The sequence below is a fragment of the Dicentrarchus labrax genome, unplaced genomic scaffold (genome assembly GCF_905237075.1).
Source record: "Dicentrarchus labrax unplaced genomic scaffold, dlabrax2021, whole genome shotgun sequence".
In the NCBI taxonomy this organism is placed as follows: domain Eukaryota; kingdom Metazoa; phylum Chordata; class Actinopteri; family Moronidae; genus Dicentrarchus; species Dicentrarchus labrax.
The window spans coordinates 13,734,075-13,761,071 of record NW_026136702.1 but is presented as its reverse complement, the minus strand read 5'-3'; the positions used below and the strand labels follow the sequence as shown (position 1 = coordinate 13,761,071).

Below are 26,997 nucleotides of genomic sequence, written 5' to 3'. Positions count from 1 at the left end.
GTTGCACAAAGCACTGATGATTTAAACCTCAAACAATGCGAACACAATTATTGTTGCTGCTCTGATAAAGACAAAGATGCTCTTTGTAGATGCCGCATTTTAGAGATCATTTCTTTTTTGTTTTTTCAGCAGGCTTAAGTGTTTCTTCTATGGCAATTAACTTCAGCTGGGTGAGCAATCCACATGACTCACTCGCAATGCATTTTGGTTAATTGGAGCCGAGCATCATGCTTAGATCTCTTTTGACTTCATTGTGGAGTGAAATTAAAATAATTCAATTCTATGATGAGGTAAATTAGGTAAGTGATTGGGTCATTGTTGCACACACACAGTAAACTTTATGAATCACTAAGCAGTGTTCAGAGTCTGTAGATGTTTATGCAGTATTTATAGAGCAACACTGCCCCCAACTGAAATGTGGTGGGTCCTACTGGTGCTACTAGTTCAATGGAGTACATGCTGCAAAGAGAAGAGAACAAACAAAAAAGCAAACAGTGCATATGTATCAGACCTTTTACTTCAAAATGCATTGATGCAGAAAATGTTCCAAAAAATATTCACTTTAAATGATTTCAAATGTACCACACAGATGAAGGAACGTTCCATAATTGCAACTTTTGAAGACTTTTTCCAGTCACCTGAAATACTGAACGTTATTAAGTCATTGAAATTTTTTATTTTCAGTTCTAGCACAAATATTTGATTATCTCTGACTGTACAGCATGTGATTTCCTCAGTAGTCCTACAGAGGAAACTTCAGCTGACATGTGACACATGATGGTGAGGTTATCTTTTGTAGAGTCATATGTTTTAGTAACCACTAAACATTGACTAACCCTCACATTCATACACTCGACAGTGACTTTCTTGCTAACTCTAAAGTCTATTTTGTCTTCTGTTTTCTTAGTTCTCCAAAAAGCTTATGTACCTGACTGTATTACATATTTTATTTGAATGGCTTTGCTTTTATGACTGTGCCAAATGTCCTACACAAAATAAATTTTTACTGCAAAAAACAAACCACCCCCATCCAAAAGATTTGCCTTATGTATTTTCCCACAGACATCCAACCATGGGGCTATGGGCTACGTTAAGAGAAAGTTCAAACTCACATTTGTGCATGAGTGCAAGTAGGTCTGAGCAGATTTTATTTCAGTGAAATATGTTGGTTGTTTAATCAGCGTTATCACTGACGTATGACTCATATGACTTATAATTGCATATTCCCCTCACAATTTGCTATAAATTACTAAATAGTTAAAAAGTAAAAAAACATCTGTGTGGAGCTGTAGTCAAGTAATCCCAAAATAGTTTTATCTTGTCTTATCTAAGTCATGTTTTATAATATTAATAATCAAACATTTTAAGAATTAAACCACCAAACGGTTCAGTTCTCTCATGGCTTGTACAGTTTTTACAGTTATGATTCAGTTTGACTGGAAAGACAGGTGAGAAAGCATGTTCTTAAGGAATATCATTCACTCCTTTGTGTATGTTGTTCATTTTCAGGAGTCTAATGTTGTCAGTAAAAACTAAAAGAAGTTCCCTATGGTGGGGGATTTTGTAACCTAGTCAGAGACATTACATAATCATTGTAAAGGATTTGTCCCACCGTTTGTATGTATGTATTTATGTGGCAGCAGTCTATTCCCCCTAACTGCAGATTGAATCACTCCATTCACTCAATTCAGCTTCCACAAGAGGTCAGCAAAACCAGCACAGTTATACTAAAAGATTTGTTTTCATGTCTCTGGAAAGTCAATAAAAGCCACAGAGGATTATCCCATAAGAAGCACATTTGTTTACCACATTTTCTAACTGCAATAAACAATGTCAATATATATATATATTCCTTGTGATATTCACCAGCCCCTGCAGATTTGAGATTTGCCAGTATGACTGCACATCCTGGGAATAGAGGAGCATTTACACAGCTGCCCTTTAACAAAACTGCCCTCAAGTTTTCCCCAGTGGCTCATATTTCTGACTCATGAGTCACACACACAAATGTCACTAACTGTAGTAAGTATTTAATTGAAACTAAATGGGATTTTACACAAGCTGTAATGCACCAGCAGAATAAAGGTGGCCATGAGCCATATAATTAAGTAAAATGTAAAATTTAACAAAGCACTCAAAATAAATGTTTGTACTCCAACAATGTCAGACATACACTGAGGCCTAATATTACATTACATGTTGTGCCTTGACATGTCAACATGAAATCTCGGTTGGTTTTATTATCTTACATAAAATAATAACCTTATTTTACTGTGTGCTCATCCTATGACAGGTTTACCAGCAGATGGCTCTACATACATTCATGCTCTAAAAGAAGCAAAACCTTTCTTTTTTTTTGCTGTAAACGTTGTCCATATGATTTGTGATATACAGTATTGGCCGGAAACACTCTGAACTGCTTGTTTTAAAAAAAAAAAAAGTTTAATTAAATATTAAATTATCTATAAACTGGAGCTCCTGACCGATTTAAAGGCCAATAGAGAAATACTAAGAAACATAAACAAAATATCTGTTTGTCAAAATATATGCCTCAAAACATGCACGTTTATAACATGATATGACATGGAAAGATAGCATAAAGTTGGATAAGGTCAGTGTAAACCTCCAGAGGAACACTACAGGAATGTTACAGCTTAAAGCCTTTTTTTCTTCTTACTGTAGCCTATTGAACAAACGTCATATGCTAAAATGTCAACCGTAAACACTATCACAGGGGAGAAACAAGAACAAACTGTGCCTTTTTTAATGCACAGGCCTGCCCTTTTATCGTCCAGTGATGCAGGAATGTGAAGGATGCTGAGTGTCCACCTGATACACTGCTTTGCGCCCGGGGGAGGGTCTCCGGTCTCCACTCTGGCTGCCATAACACCGCTCAATTCGCCTCAGCCCAGGCAGGCAGGAAAGAAGAGGAGGGAGGGAGGGGGGTGGAAGCGCATCCTCAGAGAGATTTGCTGGAAATATGATCGTCAGGGGAACATAGACGCATTATTCGGCTCCGGTTAGATGAATTGACAACTTCGTGCGTTTTACGTTATTCTCAAAAGGACACAACAGAAGAGGCAGACAGGCAGGCAGGCAGGCGTCGGGTCCGTGCAGGAGAGACGACACAAACCGACACCATCAGCCGCTGCGCCGTGTGAGGCGAGGTCATCACGGATTCAACCACGGTAAGACACGAGAAAAAAATAAAACAGAGCACAGCTACCTCTCCATCTGCCCTATTTATGCGTAAACACCGACTTTTCTGTGTCGGTTCATTTTTGCAACCTCAGTGTGGCTGTGTGTGTTAGGCTCCCTGCACCTCTCTCTCTCTCTCTCTCTCTCTCTCTCTCTCTCTTCATCAGACAACATTGCGTTTCTCTGAAAACATTAAAATGCTTTTTGCAAAAACAAAATCTCCAGGGAGGGGAAACGAATGCAGGCCCAGGGGATTGGACATGATCTATTTCTATTCCGGCTGCCATTCCTGAACACTAGACAAGATGGACCACAGTAAATATGGGTTAGTGGAGCAAATCCACACGCCCTGCGACCACCAGGATGCTCCATGTGATTATCTGATCGTTTACCAATGATTGTTTTTATATGAATAGTTGTCTGATCACATACATTTATGATTGCATATTCAAATTCAGACGAGATTTTATGGGGAACGGGGGCAATGGATATGCAGCATCACTGGTCTAGACAGAAAACGCAAGGGGGCGAGTACACGTAGTATACTGTAGGCTACATATAGTGTAGTACACAGGCCTGTAGCTATACGCTACTTAACATACAGGTTTAGCTACAGGATGCTGCACATTATGGGTTGTTATATCACTGCAGAGAATAATAACATGCCAGTTCACTTTATTTTGATGCAAGGGTATATTCAGATCTAACGTCTGGTTTAAGTAAAATAAACATCTTCAAAACACATTTTTGCAGTTTCCCATATTTGTACCGGTTCCATTGTGGCGCTAATGGCAAACACTGACTCATGAATCTGGAACATGTGAACACAAAGGAATAGACAGGAAGAAATTGAATTGGTTAGTACATATTTTATGATAATATTATGACAATGAGGTGATATTGTAGCAGCATGGGAAATGCCATGTGTTCATATATGAATTATAAATGCCCCTCATTCACCATAACCTCATTCACAATAACTTCGCCATCAGTTCCTTTCCCTGATTAAATGGCCTAATAAAAAGCTGATGTTAATTTTACTTCAGATTCCTCATCTGTGGTCTGAATATTGGACTACAAAGCCCACATCTTTTTCACCTTGGGAATACATGAGCTATAGTTAGACACATGCGCAAAATTAATTTTCTGAAGATGACTTTTCAATATCCTAAGGTAAGAATGATGCTGATATGTTAAATGCATCCACACTGGCCTGTTTTACACTGGTTTAGATGTGACTTTTAGAGAATGAATGAATGGAATGGATGGGCAGTTTATGTAACCTAAACTTTGAAACATAAATGGAGGACATTGATATGACAACAGCCTGTGTAAGAAGACCTGAGTCACTGTTGAGTCAACATGATCCACTTGCTTTGAACGATCCCTCAAGCAGATGGATGTCATTTTAGAGGTTGCCATGGATGCTCTATCAGATGTCGGTCATAAAACCTAATTCAGTGCTTCACCATCAGGTATGAGATTGGCGTTGAACACCTGGGCTTAAAGAAGAATGGAGACAGCAATGTGGGTAGAGGAGGGGGTTGAGGTAGAAGATAATATAGACTAATATTGGTGTCTGTGTGACCGCTTGAAAAGTTTTCTGTATAGGTCTAATAATGTCCCCTCAACTACAGAATCTTAATTTAAAAAACAAGCAGTCACTGAAGGGCACTTGAATCATTTTTTCCATCCATGTTAGAGTTTGTATTTAAACAGTTTTGTGTCACCACTCAGTGTGCACATTATAGATTTGTTTTAAAGACCACATATTAAGTTGTTTTTGAGAGTTTACACTTGCAGAAATATTTAAGCCAGAGAGGATTCGTGCAGTATTTGAACTGATTTATATGTTTAACATTTTGTCATCTTGATTACACTTGTTTTAACGTTGCTGGCACATTAAGTCTTGTGGGCTAATCAAAGGTTAATTTAACCATATAAAGTTTTCATGAGGTGACTGGGTAATTACCCTTAGTAATGGGCTGATCTTAACGGTCTGACTTTTGTCGCTGTTGCTTTTTTTTGTCTGTTGGCTGTCACCATTTTATCATTGAAATAAGAGGTAAGACTGTCTGCATGTGTACACTGACAGTGTGAGTCATTTTGAGAAAGATCTCATAACTTCATAAAACACTGCAACTGTTTTTGATTGGACTGCCTCTGCAGTCTTGCTTATGACAGAGCGTGCTGGATGAAAATGACTGTGCTCCTTACATATTCATCTGGATGTAGTCCAGGAAAGTTCTGTAATATCCAGGCTCGACATCCATTCTTGCATTTAACCTCTGACTCAAGTATGTCAGTCAGTTAGAGGCTTGTCGTGCTAAGTCAGTGTTTTGTGGCGTAACTTGCTCTGAGAAGAGGAAGTGCTCATATTGTCACTCTGTCTGATAGAGAGGGGAGACAGTGACTGTTCATTTTAATGAGAGCTGCTGCACTTAAAAACAAAGAGCTGTTTCAGGAAACACTCGTGGTGATGGAGACAAGGAAACCTGAACATGGCCACTTAACCTATTTCGACTGGACCCTAGTGAAAGGAGCAAACTTGTTACCCTTGGTTGAGCCGCAATAGAACGAGTGGTGAAGCTGTAATTGCAATGATTATTATCTCTCGTCCCTGGTTTCACCTACACTGTGCCCCAGAAGTGTCATTTTCAGAGTCCTCAAACTTGAGGCTTGAGATTACTCTACTCATCCTCTCATATGGAGGCATAAAAATAATATTTCTCAGCTATTTCCCCCGGCGATAGACACTTATATCAGAGCATGGGTGTTTGAGGCTCAGGCTGTGACATGCTCAGTAGACCAGTCAGTTAGGGTTCAGGATTTGCGTGAGTAGGAAGTTATATGAAGTCTCAAAGTGGCAGATCTTTACATGTACACCAAGAAATGTCTTCTAATGTATTCTGCAAAAGACACAGCTGTTTCAGCATGGTATGTCTTTATCTCATGCTGTCATTTTGCCTTCTTGTTCAGGCAGTTTCTCAGCAGACAACCTCGCCGACTGAAGCAAACACACTTTCCAACCTGACTGACAAATTATAGTCTCAGCTTGCTCTGCACATTGAGCGTCATGAATGAAGCTTACTGCATGCGTCTGTACTGTCTAAAGACCTGCAGTAGTTTACCCCATTATATGAAAGCTAACTGTTAGCTGTATGTGAATAACACCCATCATATTTAGGCATGGATTTGAAATATTTTGACCTTGCAAAAAAAAGACAACAATAGCGACATTTAATTCTTGACTATGTAACCAGAAGAAATAACTTTACTTCACAGCCCTGCTTAGCTACAGTACTCAGTGTTGTCTGTTTGGGTATGAATTAATGATTGAACCACAGAGTGCTGGGTGATGACTGCACTCCCATAAAACTTTAATAGCCTGCATGTTTCCCCTCTTAGTCAATGGGCAGAGTGGCACAGAAAGGAAGTGCTTGTGCCTGCAGTAATCGTATGCCGTGAGCATGTCTCCTTCTTCTTTGGATTGAATGCACAGGGCTGAAAGGAGAACAATACTCTGTGTGAAAAGATGGTTTCATATAAGTCTCCCAAAAGACTTTTAGGCAAGTGAAATACAGTATGAATAACTTATATTTCATAAATTTTTTATACCTATTATCATTTAGCTCAGGCTTTTTAACATTAATAATAATATATTAACATTAAAAAAAAAACCTAGCCTAATTCTTCGAAGTATGTTATTACATCAGTGTAGCATGTTAACTATTTAATGTATTATTAATATCTTTCTACCACTACTTGTTAATTAAACTTTTCATAAACCTGCTGTATAGAAAATAGTAGGGACCTTGTATATACTGTCAATGGTAGGGACTTCGACCTTGGAGTTTGAATGTGCTCAGATCTAGTAGCTATTCCTGCTCGGTTACTCTGTGATTTATCTTTGATTGACAGATTCAGTAACAAGATTAATGTTTGAGGGCAAGGGCAAAGGTCACACAGGCTGTGTAGTGACATACATAAAATGTCTTCTTAGTATATGTTTTTAGCTTGACCTTCTTGTATCATCGGTACATACAGAATAAATGCACTGGAGAGTTACTCTTCTGAATTAAAGCCACATGTTGCCATGTTGGAGATGTGTAACCTTAAAGGAATACTTTACTAATTGTACATGTCAATGTAAACTTATTAGTGCTACACAGCCTGAAAACTGTTGTATAGTGTTCTCTGTGGCTTCACTTGAGTAATCTTTGCTTGGGCATGAAGTTTTAAAGTCATAACTCGGCAGGGATTTTTTTATGTATAAAAAAGGTTAAATTATGTTTGGTGTAGGATCCAGCGTTTTTCAAAACCTTGACTCATATACTGGTGATATGGAGCAGTAACCAGACTACCTAAAATATTTTGTATGACCATTGAATGAATGTATGTTTGAACTTCCTTTTAGAAGGCAAAGCCTGTAAAATTTTAGATTTTCTTGACAACACATTCTTGTCATTTAAGGTCTGAAGTGACCCAACACAATTTATTATTTAATTTTTTTATTTTGTGCCTGTGATGTTCTTAGTTGTCACATTGCTAAAATGTGTCTTTCAGACTGACTCACAACTGGAATTTACTGAAAGCGAAGTGTGTATCCTTTAAAACATAGTTTTATAGGTTATAAAGGTTCATAAATCAAGCGAGGATATGCCCTGCTGTTAAAAGATATATCGTGACAAAGCAAATCAAAATATGAATTATATACATACCTTTTCCAAAATGTTAACTAGATTCTGCCACCTTGAGTGGTACCAAAATCTGGTCAGGCCCATGGACTATTTTGGTGTTTGAGTCAAGTATTCTCAAAACCTGGCTTTTGTTTCTAATAATGGAGAAAAAAACTGTAACCTTTCTTGTAAGTCCCAGAACTTTATGAAAGTGCAATACTAAACCATTGGAGCACTTTTTTGAAGGCTCATTTATGAAGGATCCTTTGACCAGGTTTACAGTTCTCCAGTTAAATGGGCTGCTTTTAATGGCAAACACGTTTATGCTGAGGTGCCAAAGAGTTTGTAACATTAGGAAAAGTTGAGCCCAGCACCTATACAGGGGGAAAAGAGGTGTTTTCCATACCTTGTTCATTCATTTTCCTCAGACTGAGTGGGCTCGTCCAGCTGTGTTTAGTGACTAATTTACCTCTTCTCTGCTGCTTTCTGCTCGGCTGCGTCACAGTGGCCAAGTGTTAACAATATGGCTTTGTGTCTCACACCTGTGGGCAGTGAGACTCTGGGAGAGTAGGAGTGAGGGGCAGAAGGGGCATGCTTTCGTTCTCAGACTCAAGCAAGGCGATAGAATAATGTGACAGTAAAGTCTTTGTGTAAATAGCAAAGAATGTATTCCAACATACTTCATGCAGTGGTTTTCTTGTATAGTCACATTCACAGACAGATCTGGGGCCGTGTTTAGTGGTAACTTTAATTGGGTAACACTGATGTGAAGCGTTGAATGTGTACCACAAACACTGTTTCAGAAGATTTATTTGGGCATAATTAGTTTTGCATGGTTGGAGATACAGTAGCTTGTTAATGTTTTGGCCTTGCAACAGTGGGTTCTGTAAGTTATAACAGAGGTTGTGGCAGAGAAGTGCACTAAACATTACACAAACAGTGGGCACGTACAGTACGAATGGTTGCACATCCACACACACAAACACGCACAGACACATAGTTAAATAAATGCATCGTCATTCTGTCAGACATACTGTGCACAGATGGAAACTCCCACTCATTCCACTTCTCTTTTGTTGTGTATTGATGCATTTCATGGGATTTTTCTTTTCTTTGAGTCAGACTCAAACAGTGAGTCACAGAAAATCTGTCTCTGTTACTGCTTAACAATATAATATGTAGAATAGCTTTTGGGTTTGGTGGAACTTGAATACACGTCTAACTATTGTATTATTTTCCAGGTTCCCATGATGCCCTGTGACTTGATCCAAATCTAAAGCGCTGACACACCTCAAAACGACCTCAGGCGCTGCCACCAAGTCATCAGTCTCAGTCATCCCTTCGTCCAATATCTCAGAGAGGATGTGAGTAAGAGGCGGACTGAGGGTAAGACACCCCGATAAGTCCAACCAAGAGAGGAACTGGGACCACATGGCTGCTATGGAGTAACAGGTCAACTGATACCAGATCATACTGGCTTTGCTTGGAAGTGTAAGTCTTTTAATTAATCCATCTGACCACAAACCAGGTCAATATGCTTTCAGGAAATCAATTGAAATTCAATCCATGAATGGAGAAATAATCCAATAATTAGTGTCTACTTTCTAGATGATACTAATTGGATTTGAAATCATCTCTCCAGATCAATTCTTTGACCTTAACTATGTAGCAGACAGTGATCGAAGACATGTAAAGAGGAGTGAGAAGATTAAATAAAGATGCAGTAGTGTTCCCAGTATTAGGCATCATGTCTTTTTGATAGGAAGTGTTGCAATATAATGTTTTGTAAAGGGTACGACAGATGTATTTTGAAAGGCAGCCTTGTTGCCTCCCTTGTATGTGAAATACAGCAAATGACATTTGAAGATATAGCAGTGACTTACCAGGCTGTGCAGCTTCATCCTTTTACTGCCTCTGTGTACCAAGGATGTCTGCCATTATGGCTGTTATCTCTGAACCCAGAATCTAGACATTTATCTCCTCCAGCTCCACTCCTCTCCCCTCTCTTCTCATCTCATCTCCTCTCTCATCTTTCCTCTCTGCTGCCACACTTTACTGACATGTGTTTGTGCTCTCGTTCCATCCTTTTCCTTGGCACTTGACGATGGAAGTGGTGGCTGTTTCTGGTATTCTTTTTTTTTTTTTTTTGCTCTGCCTTTGTTCTTTCTCTCCCTGGAAACAAAAAAAAATACTTTTATCTTTTTGTGTACAAGACATGCCATCTATTCTGTGCCAAGCACAAAATGTGGATCTGTCTTTGAGACTGTATTGATCTGTGAAGAAGCTGAGACATGATTGGATGCAGCTATCTATTTGATGTATTTTGTTATCATTTGAGATACCCCTTTAAACAGAACATTCTTTACCTTTGTTGTAAAGCAAATTACTATCCTGTAGTATAAATGCTATCCATATGTTTAACAGTATTTTTTATGTCTCACTGATGTCTTGAAATTTGTAGTCATGCATCCTTCAGATAAGAATTATATCTGAATATCAATCAATGTCAGCTACACAGTGTCATTGATGGAACATGTTGAATAACTTTGAAACAGTGCATTTTTTGATCATTTCAGTGCTTAGCTACCTACTGTGGTAAATACCAATAAATCAACATGTAATGTATGTTATGAATGTGTGGTATGGCAATCCCAATCCTTACATCATTTGGCAAACAAGGAACACAGTAAACATACGTACCTCCTAAATCATCAACATCAACATGTTAACTTTGTCATTGTAAACATGTTAACATGCTGACTACTGTGCCTAAGTATAGCCTCAGCATGGCTGCAGACTCTTAGTCTTGTTTTATTGCAGTGCGCTTAGCATCTTGTTAAACTGTGGAGTGAATAAAAGTGCACAGAAGATCATTTTACTAACAGTGTTCATTAATAGATGACATAGCAATCAACTGTTGGCTCTGCTCATGGCTATATGTGGTTTTATATAGCTCCATCCTTCCTTAACTCATAACTGTACACCATAAAACACATTTTGATAGACTGGAGAGCTGCCCCATGTGCACCCAGCCTCCCTGCTCAGTGCATGCTGGGATAGGCTACATGCACCATAATGAAAAGATTGTGAATGTAAAAGCAGATTTAAGCAGGTAGGGATTCAGGCTTGGGTTTGATTTTAAAATGAAAGGACACATCGACAGAGCACATACATGAACAACATAAAAGCAACAGACGGGGTTAGTGCTTGTGCTATTTAAATAGTACAAAGTACTAATGTAAAACACGTATGATTGTTTTCACTTTAAAAAAAAAAAAAAATATATATATATATATATATATATATATATATTTTCTTCTTCTCTAATTTGAAGATTTTAAGACAACCTGTTCTATAGGACAACTAGAATTGCCAGCTGGTTCCTATTGACACCTCACAGCAGCGCCTCTGTAAAAGGTGTAAACATTTCATCATTGTGTTTTCCATGTTTTGTCCACAAGCTATTAGGAAAAAGATGTAAAGAAGGGCTGCTGAGCAAGCTATACTCATTGAGGCTCCTTGCTGTGAAGCTGAAATAAATTACCACAAATATAGGGCTGCAATTTATTGTGTTGTATCAAACCAGTGAACAAGAACATTAAGTGGAAACACAATAGCAGATTAGACACCACAGAAAAAGGAATAATCTTTTGAGAATATCAGTGTCTCTGTTCCTGAAGAACTCAGTATGCTTTTTCCACATTCAGTGCTTAATCTGTTAAGAAAATTGACCGTGCACCAAGTTATGAATGTGATTTTCACAGAATACAGTTAATTATCTCCATGAACAAGATACACACAACAAACCTTATTTTCAACCATAGTAGAAGATTTAATGTCCAATAGTTTGTGAGATTATTTCATGTGACAATTCAGCTACAAACTACCTATAGTAGCAGATGCTGCTTCATGATGAAATTTAAGAGGGAACTTTAGATACCTGGTTGTGAAGGTTAAAAAATGAATGTCACCCCAATGAGCCTCCATCCAGGCTATCATATAGTGACATAAGGACATTAAATAGATCCATTGAGGAGTCCAAAAATCAGCAGAAATCAAATTACTTGCTGTAACTGCATTTAGCATCTGATAAGATATTAATAAGCTCTTAAATTGATTTAAAGCTACTGCATAATTAACATTATTCAAGACATTAAAGTTTTTATGGTATGCATTTGAGAAGCTTACATCGTATTGCATGTGTGCATATAATTAACTATTTATACAAGGTGTTTAACTAAGGCCAGGAGGTCAGCATAGAGTCATATGATAAATGGTTAAAGTCTTTAGAATTCTGAACCAATGTTTGCATAAATGCATTTTCTCAGCACTCTGACATATTATTATTATTATTTTGCAAGGGAATATCTGTCTTTTGGTCACATATGTGAGGTTAAATCTTTAAGGACAGTCATTTTAAGAAGGAACATCTCTTACCTGGATTAGTCATCTTTTTGTGTTTCTGTCTGGAAATGGATAATACATCACCTTCCCCTGCACAGTTTGGTTTGAATTAATGATAAAGACGAGTTAACAGGCTGCAGGTCTGGCACAAGGTGTGTGCAGTTCTATTTCTGATGTCTATTTTCTTTGAGTTCTGTTCTCAGGTTTTCATGTGAGAGCCGAGGTGAGGGGGGTGTTGTAGTGAAGCAGAACAGATTCATAGGGTGCTGTGAGTCTTGGGATTTGAGAGATGTACAGTATATATCACAGAAGTGTTTTTCTACTTTCTATAGCTGTCTCACATTTAATGCACATTCATGCGGTGATCTTTATCTCGTCTCTATTCACAAGCACAAAAGCAAAGCGGATCGGAAGTTGAATAATGCATATTTGTGCACAAAATATTAACCCTACCCCCAAGGTTCAAGCAGCATGTGAGGCATCCTGAATGTTAGCATTGCGTCATGCATGGATGGTGCTTCTGCACTCCCAACTCAAGTGATGCAGTATAATTTAATTCCCTGAGAACATTTATGTGAAGCAGGTGCTGGAGGTTGAAGTCATCACATTGTTGTTAGTATTTCATTAAAAAGACAGAAAAATCAGGGATCTGGAATAAATGATGCAATAGCTGGTGGGAATGTCAAGGCCAATTATGCGAAAGCTTTTTTTTCCCTTGTTTAAAATGGGTCTCTCCAACAAATCCATTTTCATATGAGGGCCAAATGATGTAAGATGCTAATTAAGATATATAAATAGTGTATAGTAAGTGGTATGAGCCATAATGAATGAGTCATGACAAGTTTCATGAAGATAAATGTAGATTTTCAAAAAATGAACTATATTACCAAAACCATTACAGAAGTCAGTGTTTTAATAAGAGACAATAGTTCAAGTCACAATGGCTTTGCAAATTTGTTCCTTAAAACGACGCCAAGAAAGTGCATCAGTTTTACTGAAGATATAAAGATTGCATTAATAATCAAGGACTTGTGACTTTTGATGCCTTGTATATATGACACTGAAGACTTAATTTTACTAAAGGCTTTGGTCTACAGTACAAAAACTAACTTTCTTCTTTGGTCTGAAAAAGAAGTAAAATATCTAATTAATCACTTTGGAAAGATCATATTACACTAATTATTAACTTATTAACTATTAAGTGACTTAGAATAAGTGCATTCAAACTGCATAAATAAACTAATACGTACGTGACCAAACTGGTAATGGTTACAATATAGTGAAATAAGACTACTATTTTCTTCTTATCAACCTACTCTTTAGTTGTGTTATTAATTCCCTCTGTTGGTCAAATGGTCACACTGCAGTACAGACTCTATCAACAGACACAGACCTATTATATTTTACCAGTTCCTTTTTTTTCCATCAGTTTCTTTTCTGTGGTACAGTAAAACATTGAGTCTAGATTGGGGCTATCATTTTTTAATTTAACCGAGTCACTTAAAGTGACAGTGCATTTGACATATTTTTATCGTTCACTTCTGTTCTTTCATTTCCTGGCTCTATGCTGTATATACTGTAGCTGCCAGGAGATGACAGATATGCCGTGGCCTGTTCAATGACCCATACACACAGCATGCCTTGCGGCATAGAGCTGTAGGATGGGTCTGTGTGAGTGAATGTGACTTGCCCAGTGGGGTAGAGTAGGGAACAGGTGCCGACACTGTCAGCTTGTTAACACTGGGGAGAGAATTGGCTCCCTCCGACAGAGTGCGGCACATATGCAACACATAGCCTTTGGCCGTGGGACGTATGTGCAGGCATGCATACATGAGAAAAAGCAGTGTGTGGTGTGTGGTGTGTATTTTGCACACAGATATGATTCTGGGGCATTTTATTTGGTTGTGCAATGATTAGCATGAAAAATAGATACCAGACTGGATTCTGAACATTAAATAAATAAAATACAAGGATTTTTGTCAGCTGGTGCCACCCTGATTACAACCCTTTGAGCGTGCAAATGTACGAGTGCATCTTGTGTGTTGTACCATGTATTGCTGTAGAGCGAGACTGTATAATGGCCAAAACACAGAGCCCCTAATTTGTTGTCCAATAATACTTTATAAGTTTAGACATTCATTTAGTTTTGAGCATATTGTTAGAGTGTTATTATGTCGCTCTATTTCCTACAAAAGCTTTGGGAAATATAGTTACATGAAACCCCCTAGTGTTATGTGCAAGACATTTTCTCAAAGAACACAAATGAGGCCCCTAGATGACCCATTTCTAGAATAACTAAATTGACACAATGAATTATTCCATCCAGTCTTGTGGCCTCTATAACGAGAAGGGGACTTGGAACAGAGGATAAATTAGGCCACTCATCTCTAGCTTCTCTCATTTATTCCATCAAAGCCATTTACGCAGATATGCCCTGTTTGCCAAATTTATTCTGTGATTTCTTACCCTCTTATTTGGAGGATGGGGAGAAAAAAGGAAATGGGTGTGGGTTTGGAGAAATTGGCCGCTACATTTTGGAGATAATAAGGCTCAAGGATAATGTGTCAGAATCGATTTAATTCTGGTTGAGTTGCGAGGAACTTCCCATATCCTTTTCCTTTTGGAAAGACACTCGCAGAGCTCTGCCCCAAATAAATCACTAATATCTTCCTGCAATAAAGTAAAAGGCAAGAGTGAGAATGTGGTTTAGAATAAAATGATGGTTCACTATAGAAGGAGTGAAAGAGAGAGACAAGAGTGATGGAGGGAGAGAAAACAGGAGAAGCTGCAGTAAAAAGAAAAACAACACCATCTGGCCTTCTTCATAGAGCCAACAGTATAACCTATATACATATGGTAATTTTCACACAACACTCTAAACCTGTTTATCAATATTACTGTTCCCCTGGAAATCATATTTATGGCCATTGAACTTACTGTATTTAAAAACGACTTAATTGAAGAACAGTGTGCATGTCTTATTGTCAGCGTGCAGGACGATTTGCCAGACTGCACAGTGCTGCACATCAAAGACAACACAAAAAATGAGATGGCTTCTTCTAACAAATACTACGTTGAGCTCAACTCCTCTGTCAAATCCACGGGGTCCACAGGGGATATGGTTACTGTCACCTGTGGGTTAAAGCCTCCTCTCTCGTTTGATGTCTGAATATCAAGTTATTTGATATGCTGCTGCTCTTTCAAGTCCGCCTGACAGGACAAGACTGCAAGCAGATTTCCCATAAGGACTTAAACTGCTCAGCAGAGAGACAGACATCGCTCTCAAGCATCATCAAAGCTGAGCTCTCCTTTCTGCCCTCTGTCTGCTTCACCAGGCCGCAGATGTATTTCATATTGATTTGGTGCCTTCTAGTGGAAATTGTGAAGAATTACATGGTTTAATCTTTTTTTCTGTGATTGTTTGTAAATCCACAGTGACAATGGTGTTATTTCTGATTGGGATCTCTATTGCTGTGAACAATTCATCTCATGAGAACCAAACTGCAGGTAAGGGTTGCAATGACTGAAGAGCAATTACACTGCATATGGCAAGCATAACATGTTAAAGTGAGACTATGCAACAAAATAAAAATTTGTTTTGCATACAAATGTTTAATTTATTAGAATTAGATCACACCCTTAGTCACACACTGAGGGATTTTGCTGGTGCAGGTTTATTCGGTCTGGTATGTTAGTTAATGTTAGCAAGCTATAGACAGATATTACTGTGTGCTGACATTATGACTCTTCTCTATTAATGCTAATGAGTTACATAGTCTTCCTTCAAAGGAATAATTTGATATGCTGGAAAATATGTTTTTTTGCTTTCTTGCAAAGAGTAGATTAAAAGACTGATACCACTGTCATATCTGTCTGCTATGAAGTTGCAGCCAGAAGATGGTTGGCTTAGCAGCTAGAAAAAAATCTGCACATTAGCACCATATCTTTGGCTCAGATGAAACAAACAATATACAATGTGCTAATTAATGAGCTTTAGAGGTGCTAGTAGGCATACTTTACTACCTTTTTCTTACCTTTGTCTTTGTGCCAAGTTAAGCTAACTGGCTGCTGGCTGTAACTTAATTTGTGTATTTCCCGAAACATCACACTATTCCTTTAAATATCAATTATCAATGTGTTTGAATCTATTTGTTCTCTCTCTGTGTGTGTTCAATCCAGAAACCCCCACCCATCAGGGTGCTCATGTGCTGCCCTCAACACTGATCATATCCCTGCTTCTTATCATCGTTGTCCTGCTGACAATCTACTGTCTCAGGTGAATAAACCTGCACACACACACTCACAACTTACTCTATCTGCCTTTCTTTGAGTGTTTCTCTTCTCTTTATCTCTCTTAATCTCTATTTCCCTTTTAGCATATGTGTGAGCATGTGTGTCAGGGCATCAGGGTGGGGGTGGTTTGGAAACAGGCGGTGAGCAGTGGCTTATGGGTAAACAGCTGCAACACAAGAAAGACAGCAAACAGAAACAGCTAGGTCAGGTCAGGCCACAGACACTCATCCACTGACCGGCCTGACGACGACATGAGGAGGAACAGCTTTGCCTCTCTCAGATGGTTGATATTGGTTTTGGTATTTGTTGTTTGCCTACCTTATGTGCTTAACAGCTATGTTCTAGTGATTGAGGTCAGCTCATTTTCTGCTTCTTCAAGATAGCCCTTTATTTTCTCTCATGGTTTTGCTTTCTGTACGTCTCTCTCTGTCATTACTGTAGGTTCAAAAACCACAGGAAAGCTCTAGTTACTTCGGTGGATAAAAAGATTCCAAATGGCTTCATGGAGGAACAAGGTACTGTTGTGCTGCACTCAATATAACTGCCAGTGCATGAAAATATAATTCAGCCTTTTACTTTTTATTTATTTTTTATTTTAATTATAGATTTATGTTCTTTATAGACTAGGAAAGTTTCATGATCTGAATTCCAAGGTAGCTGGAAAGGGTTTAGAAGGCTCTTAGCTTTCCCAGCACGTAGGGAGCCATATAAACTCTCACTTCAAGTAAAAAATAAATAAATAAAGGGAAATGCCAAATTCTGAGTTAAGACAGTTTCGTGCAGCAGCAGCAGCATGTTTATGACTCAAGAAATCATTTCTGTCATGTACCCACAAAAGTAGGAAATCTTAATGGCCATCAGGCTTGTTTTTGCAGGTGCTATGAGAGCTTGTAATGTTCTCCATTGGGAAACGTTAGCAGTCTGACCGCCATATATTCCTTTAAACACAGGAGAGCAGACAGTGGTCCTCCTTCCCAGATCTCCCTCGCCATCCAAGAGGTACTTCCCCATCCCTCTGGACTCGCTGGAGGAGGAGTACCGGATACGCTCCGCAGACGATGGCAAGCTCTTCAGAGAAGAGTTCAATGTAAGCATGAGTTTGTGTTGCGTGGACTATACAGTACAGTCTGTATCTGACTAAGACCTGCAAGCACAGAACAAGTATAGAAGATAGTAATAAAAATCTTATGTGTGTAGGCTGTGTTGTACCTGTGGCTTTATTTTTATCTCACGAGGATTGGGTTCTTTCCTTATAGTCGCTGCCGTGTTACTACCACCACGGGTCCTTTGAGGAGGCGAGCAGAGAGCACAACAGAGAGAAAAACAGATACCCCAACATTTTACCATGTGAGTGAAGATCTATACTCTGCAGCAGACAATATTAATGTGACCTTTAGACTTGCAGTTTTATTGATTACTAAATCGTAAGAAAAGGTGATGTTGGCTCAAATGAAAAATAGGAAGCACCTTTATTTACAGACTGGTGGCCTTTTTTCTTCTTTCTTCCACAGATGATCATTCAAGAGTGGTGTTAAGTCATCTTGATGGACATCTATTTTCAGACTACATTAATGCCTCTTACATAGATGTGAGTCTTAGTTACAAATGAGCTTTTAATGCGGATGACTTGGCTCTGTGCGGCATTAATCATTATACTGTTTTTTTCACACAGGGTTATAAAGAGAAGAACAAATTCATTGCAGCTCAAGGTAAATGTACATTTTTGCCTGGTTTCATATTTTAAGTACTTTTGCACATGCAAGTAGTTGAGTTTATGACCATTTGTACTGTGTTTTAATACTTTTCTTGATTCAGGGCCAAAGCTTGAGACAGTGGCCGACTTCTGGCGGATGATTTGGGAACAGAAAACTGCAACTATAGTAATGCTGACAAATCTGAAAGAAAGGAAGGAGGTTTGTCTAAGAGTGTTTTCCCTCTGCATTGCATTCTTCGAATACTCCCAAGTAGGGCGTGTTATAAAGTGAACCTATACAATCTATATGGCTCCAGTGCACCATTACTGAAACCCTTTTGTATTCTCATGACCCAAAGTCATGGGCATAATTTGTTTGACCCCCTTTCCCAACTACGAATCTATACAAAGTGTCACCCAGCAGATTACTTAGCATCGCATTAAATGTAGCCTCAAAGGGATGATCAATTGAGAGCTCAACAGCAGGTTTGATAGGGCAGAATGGAGGCATTGGGGATCAATGATGGAATAATTGTTGATAAGATCCTAAGAGGCTTCATGATAATTAGTCTGAGATTCTAGTTAATGAGTTGAAACGTCATGGTGAAGATCTTATTGACTGACTGAGTTTCACAAAGTCCCTGTGATTGCCTTTGAATTGGACTGTGAAATACACACGTCAAATACACGTTTCTATACATACACGTACGATATACACAACAGTTGCTGCCCTACAGACATTTTTCATATGTAAGTTACGTTGGTAAGACTGTTGTACGGCCTTCTAATTCAAGAAGAATAACCTCTTTATTGTTGTGATTCTCTTACCAGGACAAATGTTTTCAGTATTGGCCAGAAAAAGGCTGCTGGATGTACGGGAATATCAGGGTGGCAATGGAGGACTTCACTGTACTTGTGGACTACACCATTAGAAAGTTTTGTGTTCAGTATGTAAGTAAAATATCTACATATCAGAATAATAATGAGGGATGTATTTTTTAAGGTAATTATCAAGCGTTTATTATTTTTAAATGCACAACAGAGTCTTATTTGGCACAACATAGAGCTTGATTACCTCACACTACATTAATTATAATTAAATTAGAATTATTCTGCACAGTAGGGACAAGGACAACATTTATCCAAAATATTGCCAAAGATTAAGATAAAGGTCGCTTTTATTTAGACACACTTCGGAAAATAATAGTGTACGTACTTAATTGCTCTAAAAATCTATAATCATAATAGCAAGACTCTTATTAAAAATTAAACAAGAAATAAAGCCGAATTTAAATGGTGTGAAAAGTACTATTCCCCATAGGGAAATTTAAACATTTTATTGACCTATAAGAGGATACAGAATATAATAAATTAACGAAAACACATTAAAGAATATTAAAGGGTATATGTAATAAATATAGCAGAAAATTATCAATATGTATGTGTATTTAACATACAGTAAATACTGTGCACATGTGCTCTTCTTTAAAACTCCTCCTTGTAGGTTCATACACATAAAGTATCTGTATTTCTTTTCTTATGTTTTTGACTGCCAAGTTCCATCTCAGTGTACTGCGAAGTCTTCAGATTGCAAAATTCACTTTGTTCCCTCTCCATTTGAAGCCAGAGACGTGCAGATATCCTCTCTGACTCTGTGAAAACTGTGACTTTGCTGTAGCGTTGCAGTACAAGCTGACAGACCGGGTGCTTTCACATTCAGCTCTCTGAACACAGAGCAACCAAGTGTTCAAGAGAATGAAATTACATCCTCTTGAGAGAGTATTCATAAGATATGAGAGTGAGGCAAAGGCAAACAGTGTGCATGTTTAATAATTATATTCTGTCACAAATAACAAAATGACAAAAAATACAAATTGTTCAGTTACTTTGAGGTCATTTACTGTTTTTTGTCGACAGGTGTCATACATATAATAGACGGCAAGTCAGTTGACTGATTTGGTATAAATTTTGTGTGTCTGTGCTTCACAGCAGGGCAGTGATGGTCCCCGCGCTCCCCGGCTGGTCACCCAGCTCCACTTCACCAGCTGGCCAGACTTCGGGGTGCCATTCTCACCCATCGGCATGCTGAAATTCCTCAAGAAGGTCAAGACTGTCAATCCATCCTATGCTGGACCCATTGTTGTGCACTGCAGGTAAAATATGCAGCATAAAGGAAGTCAGAAGAGGGCCGTAGAAATACAGTCAGAGTTGATTAAATTCCTTATTAAGGAGGATAAAACCCTCTTTGAATTATGTATATCCTGTTTTGCAATAAATCTATGTGCAAAACTAAAATATGCTCTGTGAAAAAAACAGTTCACAAACACAAAGATTTCCTGGTTTTCATGGAATGGAAGTTTCAGGTAAACTTCTTATTATTTGATAATGTTTTGTTAAATATATATTGTGAACTAATGTTTTATAAGGTCAGAGATGGTATGTATACATATGTTTGTCTGGCAGATCAGTGTAAACCCTCACCAAAGAAATCTGCAGCCGATTGTAGCAACTGCTGCAACAGGTGCTCAGGGAGAGGGACTGTTGTTCTTGAATGGGGCCCATTGACGAGGCTTCAACACCCCACTGTGGAATCCCAGCTCTGTGCTCCCAGAGGTGCCGTCTGCTGAAATGACCCTTGTAAATCTATTAGGAGTGTGTTTGGGCTTCAGAGGTGAAGCACTTTTACACATGCTTGGGGATGCCCACAATTGACATCTATGTTAAGAATACAGGGATAGTATGGCAATACATATATCATTATATCGTGTCTGTTACTCTGTATTATGAATGCAAAAAACACAAGGCTCTTCTATTTCTATGGTTCTATTTGTAGATAAAATGTCGACTAGGATTCTTATTCTACACATTTTGTTGCTACACTTGGCTCTTTGTTACAGAGAGGACCTTGTGCCTTCTTCTCGTTTGTGTTTCCACAGTGCCGGGGTGGGGAGGACTGGGACATTCATTGTCATTGACAGCATGATCGACATGATGCACATGGAACAGAGGCTGGATGTCTTTGGCTTTGTGAGCAGAATACGAGAACAGCGCTGTCAACTCATCCAGACAGATGTAAGTGTTGACCCTTTCCGACCTGTTGTACCTCGGACTGACAGCTCAACTCACTCGCCCTAGTTGAGGCATAAACAAGCCGAGGACACGGAAAAACAACTGTGTCTGTGATGCAGAAATAGTGGGAAATATTTTGGCAAAATAAAGCAACTACTTCTGCCTCTTCGTCTCCTTCACTTCCTCTGTCTTCCTCTTCAGATGCAGTACTCCTTCATCTACCAGGCTCTGTTGGAGTACTATCTGTATGGAGACACAGAGCTAGATGTGTGCTCTCTGGAGGGCCATCTGCAGAGGCTTCACAACACCAGGGCTCCCCACGACAGGCTGGGCCTGGAGGAGGAGTTCAGGGTAAGAACAAAGAAGCTCACTCTTTAACATTTCAGTCAGTAATGAATTGTCACCATCACCCTGTGCCCTGCATCGGTATATTTTCATGGAAAACTTGCCCAGGGTGCCACTCCTGGCAGTAGTAACATAAATAACAATGTTTTGAATCAACTAAAACTTTATAAGGCACCACCATCTGCCACATAGAATTTACTGTAGCTTGCTGAAAATGTCTCATTTTTGCTGCAAAGAGTTCCTCACAGTTCCCAACACACTGACTGGAATTATTCCCTATTGCCTCTTCTTCTTCTCCTCTCTAGTAATGTGCATGTTTTTATCCAAGTTCTGTGTTTTTACTTGTTGTATTTTAAAAAGAAATATTGTCCACATTAGCTTTAAAAAAATCACCATGTTTATTAGCATTGCACTGCCCACTGCACTAATGAAAACAAACTTTTTGATCACGTCAATCCTCTGGTGGTGGTGTTCTCTCCCATCAGAAGCTGACCAACGTTCGCATAATGAAGGAGAACATGAGAACTGGGAACCTCCCTGCAAACATGAAGAAGAACCGTGTGCTTCAGATCATTCCGTGTAAGGACTTCTCTGATACTCCGAACACTTTCATAATACATCACTTCCAAGTAACATCAAAGTATCACTCTGCTGGTGATTTCAGAGATGCCGTACACAGATATGTGGATAATCAGTTCATGTCTGTGTGATCAATGACATTTAAATAGGGCTTGTATCTTGACTTAAAGTTGGGAGTAGACCGGGAAAGGAATGCCGGGGTACAACTTTTTACAGTGAAAACTGATATAGGCTCTGGCTTGTTTGGCCTTAATAACACAGCTAAAGTTTTACTTAGCTGTTTTTTTTTCCCATCAGCTTCTTCAAACTTTTATTTTATTAGGAATCACTTGCGGAAAGTTTTATTTTCCTTTTTTTCTTTTGCAGATGATTTCAACCGAGTAATACTCTCAGTGAAAAGAGGACAGGAGTTCACCGACTACATCAATGCCTCCTTTATTGATGTAAGCACTCCCTTATGACCTCTTGTATAGATTTCCCATACAAGTATATATAAAGCTCATTGTTTCCTTTACAAACAATGCAAAATATTATGTTTGCTGCACTCTCAAGTGTTGTTTACCGGCTGATCTGCCCTCCAGGGCTACAGGCAGAAGGACTATTTTATCGCAACCCAGGGCCCCCTGTCTCACACAGTGGAGGACTTCTGGAGGATGGTGTGGGAGTGGAGGTGTCATTCAATCGTTATGCTCACCGAACTCAAAGAGAGAGAGCAGGTACAGTATGGTGCTCTTGCAAAAGTACAGGCTTAAGAATGGAGTTGCACATTTAATCTTCATCTTTTTTATTCCATTATTTCGCTGACTAATTTTTTCCTGAAAGTCTGTGTATGTATTTAAGAGTTTTATATTGGTGCACTCTGAAAATATAAAAACAAAAATTGGATATAAATCAGTCAGACATAGCCTTATTTTATTTCCATCTGACCTTTCCAACCAGGAGAAGTGCTTCCAGTATTGGCCATCAGAGGGCAGTGTAACATTTGGAGATTATACTGTGGAGCTGACTGGAGATACGCTGTGTGAAACCTTCACTCTCAAAGACATGGTGCTTACCTACAGACCAGTGCGTAAAGTTTTATTATAACATTTAAAAGAAATTTTAAAATGAACCGTGCTGTGTCCTCAGTGCTGTCTTTACAGACGAAGCAGTTCATGAAATTTCATTATAGCTACCATTTTTACCTGCATGAAAATAAAAGAGTAAGCTCTCCATCTCACCAGGAAAAGCAGTCACAACACGTCCGACACTTCCACTTCCACGGATGGCCTGAGATCGGAATACCAGCCGAGGGAAGAGGAATGATTGACATTATTGCCGCGGTGCAGAGGCAGCAGCAGCAGTCTGGAAACCGTCCCATAATTGTGCACTGCAGGTGAGGAATTTCGGTTTGACAATTCTGCAGCATGATGTGCGTCTTCAGACGTAAATTACGTACAGTAGTGATTTTGTCCACTCGTGCTTTTAATACAACCCCTTTTCATTTTTCGCTGTGCTTTTATTTCCTGATCACCTGAAACTCTCAGAGTGATATTTGAAGGAATTTCAATTTTACAGATACATTTTTCTTATGTCTGTTACAATAAATTCTACATTTTGCCTCAGTAGACCTGGTGTTCTATGCCTAAACCACTTATGTGATCCCTTATAAAGACTTAGCTGTGAAAGCTTTGATCAGAACCTAGCTTCAGGTGAAGTGATTCTAAAGCAGCATGCCCCTGTGGGATTGATCCAATCCACTGATTCACAGTCAATTAAAACCTCTCAAAGTGAAATCTCCTCTGACTCCCACTATGATTAATCTGATAAGATGAGCTAACGACAGGAAATGGTGTCATCACTCTCTTCTATTCCTTCATCACCACTTGTCTAAGAAGGGCTTTTTAAAGCTTTTTCTCTGCCCCTGGGAAATGGGGCTAACCCGTTGCAATCCCCAACGTCTCTCTACACTTCTCTTCCGAATCGCACATCACTCTCGCACTCGCTCCCCGGCTCTCTCTCTCTGTCTTTCTCTCTCCATCCCACCATCATTGTAAACATTGACTCAGTCAAACACTGAGCTTCCAAACTGATTAGTGTTAGCGTTTGGATTAGCCTCTCTTTAAGTGAGGATGATTATTAGCACTATTACACAAAGGTCACCTTTTCTCTTGCAAACTTTTTTCATTTAAATGGGAAAAGGATGTACTGCTAAGATTATAAGACTTCCATTGCAGCATTATTGTTAAGAAATGGTGAAGTGTTGAGAATGAAAAAATGTCCTGGTCTTCTTCTGAGCTACATTTCTGAATTGTCTGTAGTTCTTCCACAATCCACTGCAGTTCTGCAACAAATTCTCATTTTCTAGTCCGGTCCAGTGTGTGCATTATGTGATGTGGTTGCTGATCGTTTTGTCCTTCATGTTTCAGTGCTGGTGCAGGTCGGACCGGTACCTTCATTGCCCTCAGTAACATTCTGGAGAGGGTGAAAGCTGAAGGGCTCCTGGACGTTTTTCAGACAGTCAAGAGTTTACGCATGCAGAGACCACACATGGTTCAGACTGTGGTAGGTAGAAAACGAGATAATATAAAACTCAGCTTATTCGCGTTTGTGTTGCTTGGAACCATTTCTGCACATATATGCACTGTAACACTCTTCCTTCTGCTTTTCGTTCCAGGAGCAATACGACTTCTGCTACAGAGTGGTTCAGGATTTTGTTGACATCTTCTCAGACTACGCCAATTTTAAATAATACCTATCAGATACTGTTCTGTATACTTATGTCAGACTAACTTATGCATTTTTTCCCTGAATGTTATTTTCTAAAGCAAGCTCTTTTTACATTTTGCACTTGATTACAGATCTAAAACAAATGCTGTAACATACTGTAATATAATTGAAAACATCTGTGCTCCACAAGAGTCTGTCTCTTTCATGAAAGCTTGATTTTCAAGTATCCCCATGTATAAATATAGAAATTATAGTGGTTTATTACTGGGTTGATTGGGTTCTTGAATATATATATATACAAAAAAAGAATTTTATGTTGCTTAAGTGCAACATTGTGAGGGTTGATAAAGTGTTTAAGAGGAAATATTCAAAAACTGTATTCCAACTTTACCTATATAAATAATGTATATATATATTGTAGTATGTATTGCTCACTACCTGAAATGCATCACTAATGTGTTGTAGGGTACATGCATTCTCTTTTGTTTCTACTTTATTTTGTTACTGACCACAATGCCTTTGGTTTACAGTAGTCTTGTATTTTATTCTACCCACTCAACAAGTCTGATTGCTATGAGGAGAATAAATAGTGTGTCTGATAAGTAGGGTAAATGATTTATGCTTTTGCTAAAATGATGTCCTGTCTGACATGTGTGAATAATCTACTTTTAGCTCAAGATACATTTAATTCTGTAAGACGCTGCAAATTACCTCACTTCTGTCTGTGAATAACTTAACAGCTGCTGCCTGTTGCAATTTTATTCAACTTCACCAACTTTCTTTTGTTGCCTGTGGCAATATTAGTGGATTGGTGCCTGACGCTGCAAAATGCAATTAGCCCACATTGGAACAGGCAGAAAATAATGTGTATTATTACAGGAATCCAAACGTATGATTCTTACAGATGTTTTGCAGCCAAGCATCAGATCTTGCTTTAAAAAAAAAAATTTTATACACATTAACAAGCCAACTTTACACTTGCATATGTGCATAAAGCAGTGCCATATTGATTAGAAAGACAGTTCTAATCATGAAAAACTTGTCACCGAGTGACACAATTTTAATACAGATAAGCCAGATGTTTATGTTTAATTTAATATAATAGACTCATTTCTTAAAGTGTATTGTTTTTGAATGGTGGTCTCCTGTATGGATCATAATTCATTGTTTGTACAAACACTTATCAGAATATTATAAGGATAACAAATGTAAATCATAATTTTAGTTAAAATAAGTGTGTAAGAAATTGAGAAGAAAATAACTGCAGAAATGTTTGTTTTAATGAGAGTTGATAAGTGATGTGGTTGAACGTTGTTCATATCCAGGAACTGAGATGAAAAATGTCTGGGACATTGAAAAGCACTGACATCAAGAACCAGTGCTCAGTCAAAATATTAAATATGCACGCACAGGCATTTTGACATATTTTGACTGTGATAGTTAGTCTTAGTTTCATATTTAAAAAAGGAAAACCCCGACATTGCTGCAAACACAAAAACATATATTTTTGCAAGGCTTCTGCTTACTTCTTTGTAAAGCCGTAAGCTTGGAAGTCTTAATTTGGGGTAAATAACTTTCTACTGTGTTTGTACTTTCATTATTATAAAGTCATGAGATAGGTTTACTGATCATGTTGTTTATTTAGTGTACATACATTATTGTGGTCATTAACCGTCACTAAGGTTTACTGCATTATTGACTTCATTTTAATGTGTTGTCATGCTGAACAAGAAACAGGGGTAATGACAGTGAGGCCTTGCAGCTGATGTAACATAAACGCACAAGCATCTTGTTTTTCAATGATGTTTCTGCCTTTTGAATCTGTATGGATTTGAACAATTTGTTTGCTAAAAGCTGATCCCAATAAATTATAGATGGAGAGATATGTCAGAGCTCATCCCAGTGTTGTCTTTTTGTCCACTTCCACACATGCATCCGATATAAACACAAAGACAATTTTGATATATATTTTATGCTGTTTGAACCCTCACAGTGATGTCAGCATATCTAAGCACTTAGCCAACTCCA

General features: G+C 38.4%; 1 protein-coding gene across 2 annotated transcripts; it reads left to right on the top strand.

Annotated features, from left to right (window-relative positions):
* Positions 1 to 2,875: 2,875 nt before the first annotated feature.
* Positions 2,876 to 26,866, top strand: LOC127350640 (receptor-type tyrosine-protein phosphatase epsilon-like). Of its 2 annotated transcripts, XM_051377459.1 has the most exons (21): positions 2,876 to 3,188; positions 9,119 to 9,368; positions 15,717 to 15,788; positions 16,461 to 16,557; positions 17,016 to 17,089; positions 17,525 to 17,661; positions 17,831 to 17,921; positions 18,086 to 18,162; positions 18,247 to 18,283; positions 18,390 to 18,487; positions 19,099 to 19,218; positions 20,257 to 20,420; positions 21,204 to 21,339; positions 21,538 to 21,687; positions 22,167 to 22,260; positions 22,627 to 22,703; positions 22,842 to 22,976; positions 23,200 to 23,325; positions 23,484 to 23,635; positions 24,669 to 24,804; positions 24,917 to 26,866. In XM_051377459.1, exons 3-21 carry the CDS (start codon positions 15,722 to 15,724, stop codon positions 24,989 to 24,991), a joined length of 2,043 nt encoding a protein of 680 aa, XP_051233419.1. In that variant the 5' UTR covers positions 2,876 to 3,188; positions 9,119 to 9,368; positions 15,717 to 15,721; the 3' UTR covers positions 24,992 to 26,866. The 2 variants fall into 2 exon arrangements, with proteins under 2 accessions (XP_051233419.1, XP_051233427.1); XM_051377467.1 differs by lacking the exons at positions 2,876 to 3,188; positions 9,119 to 9,368; positions 15,717 to 15,788; positions 16,461 to 16,557 and adding an exon at positions 16,811 to 16,857.
* The last annotated feature ends 131 nt before the right edge of the window (positions 26,867 to 26,997 follow it).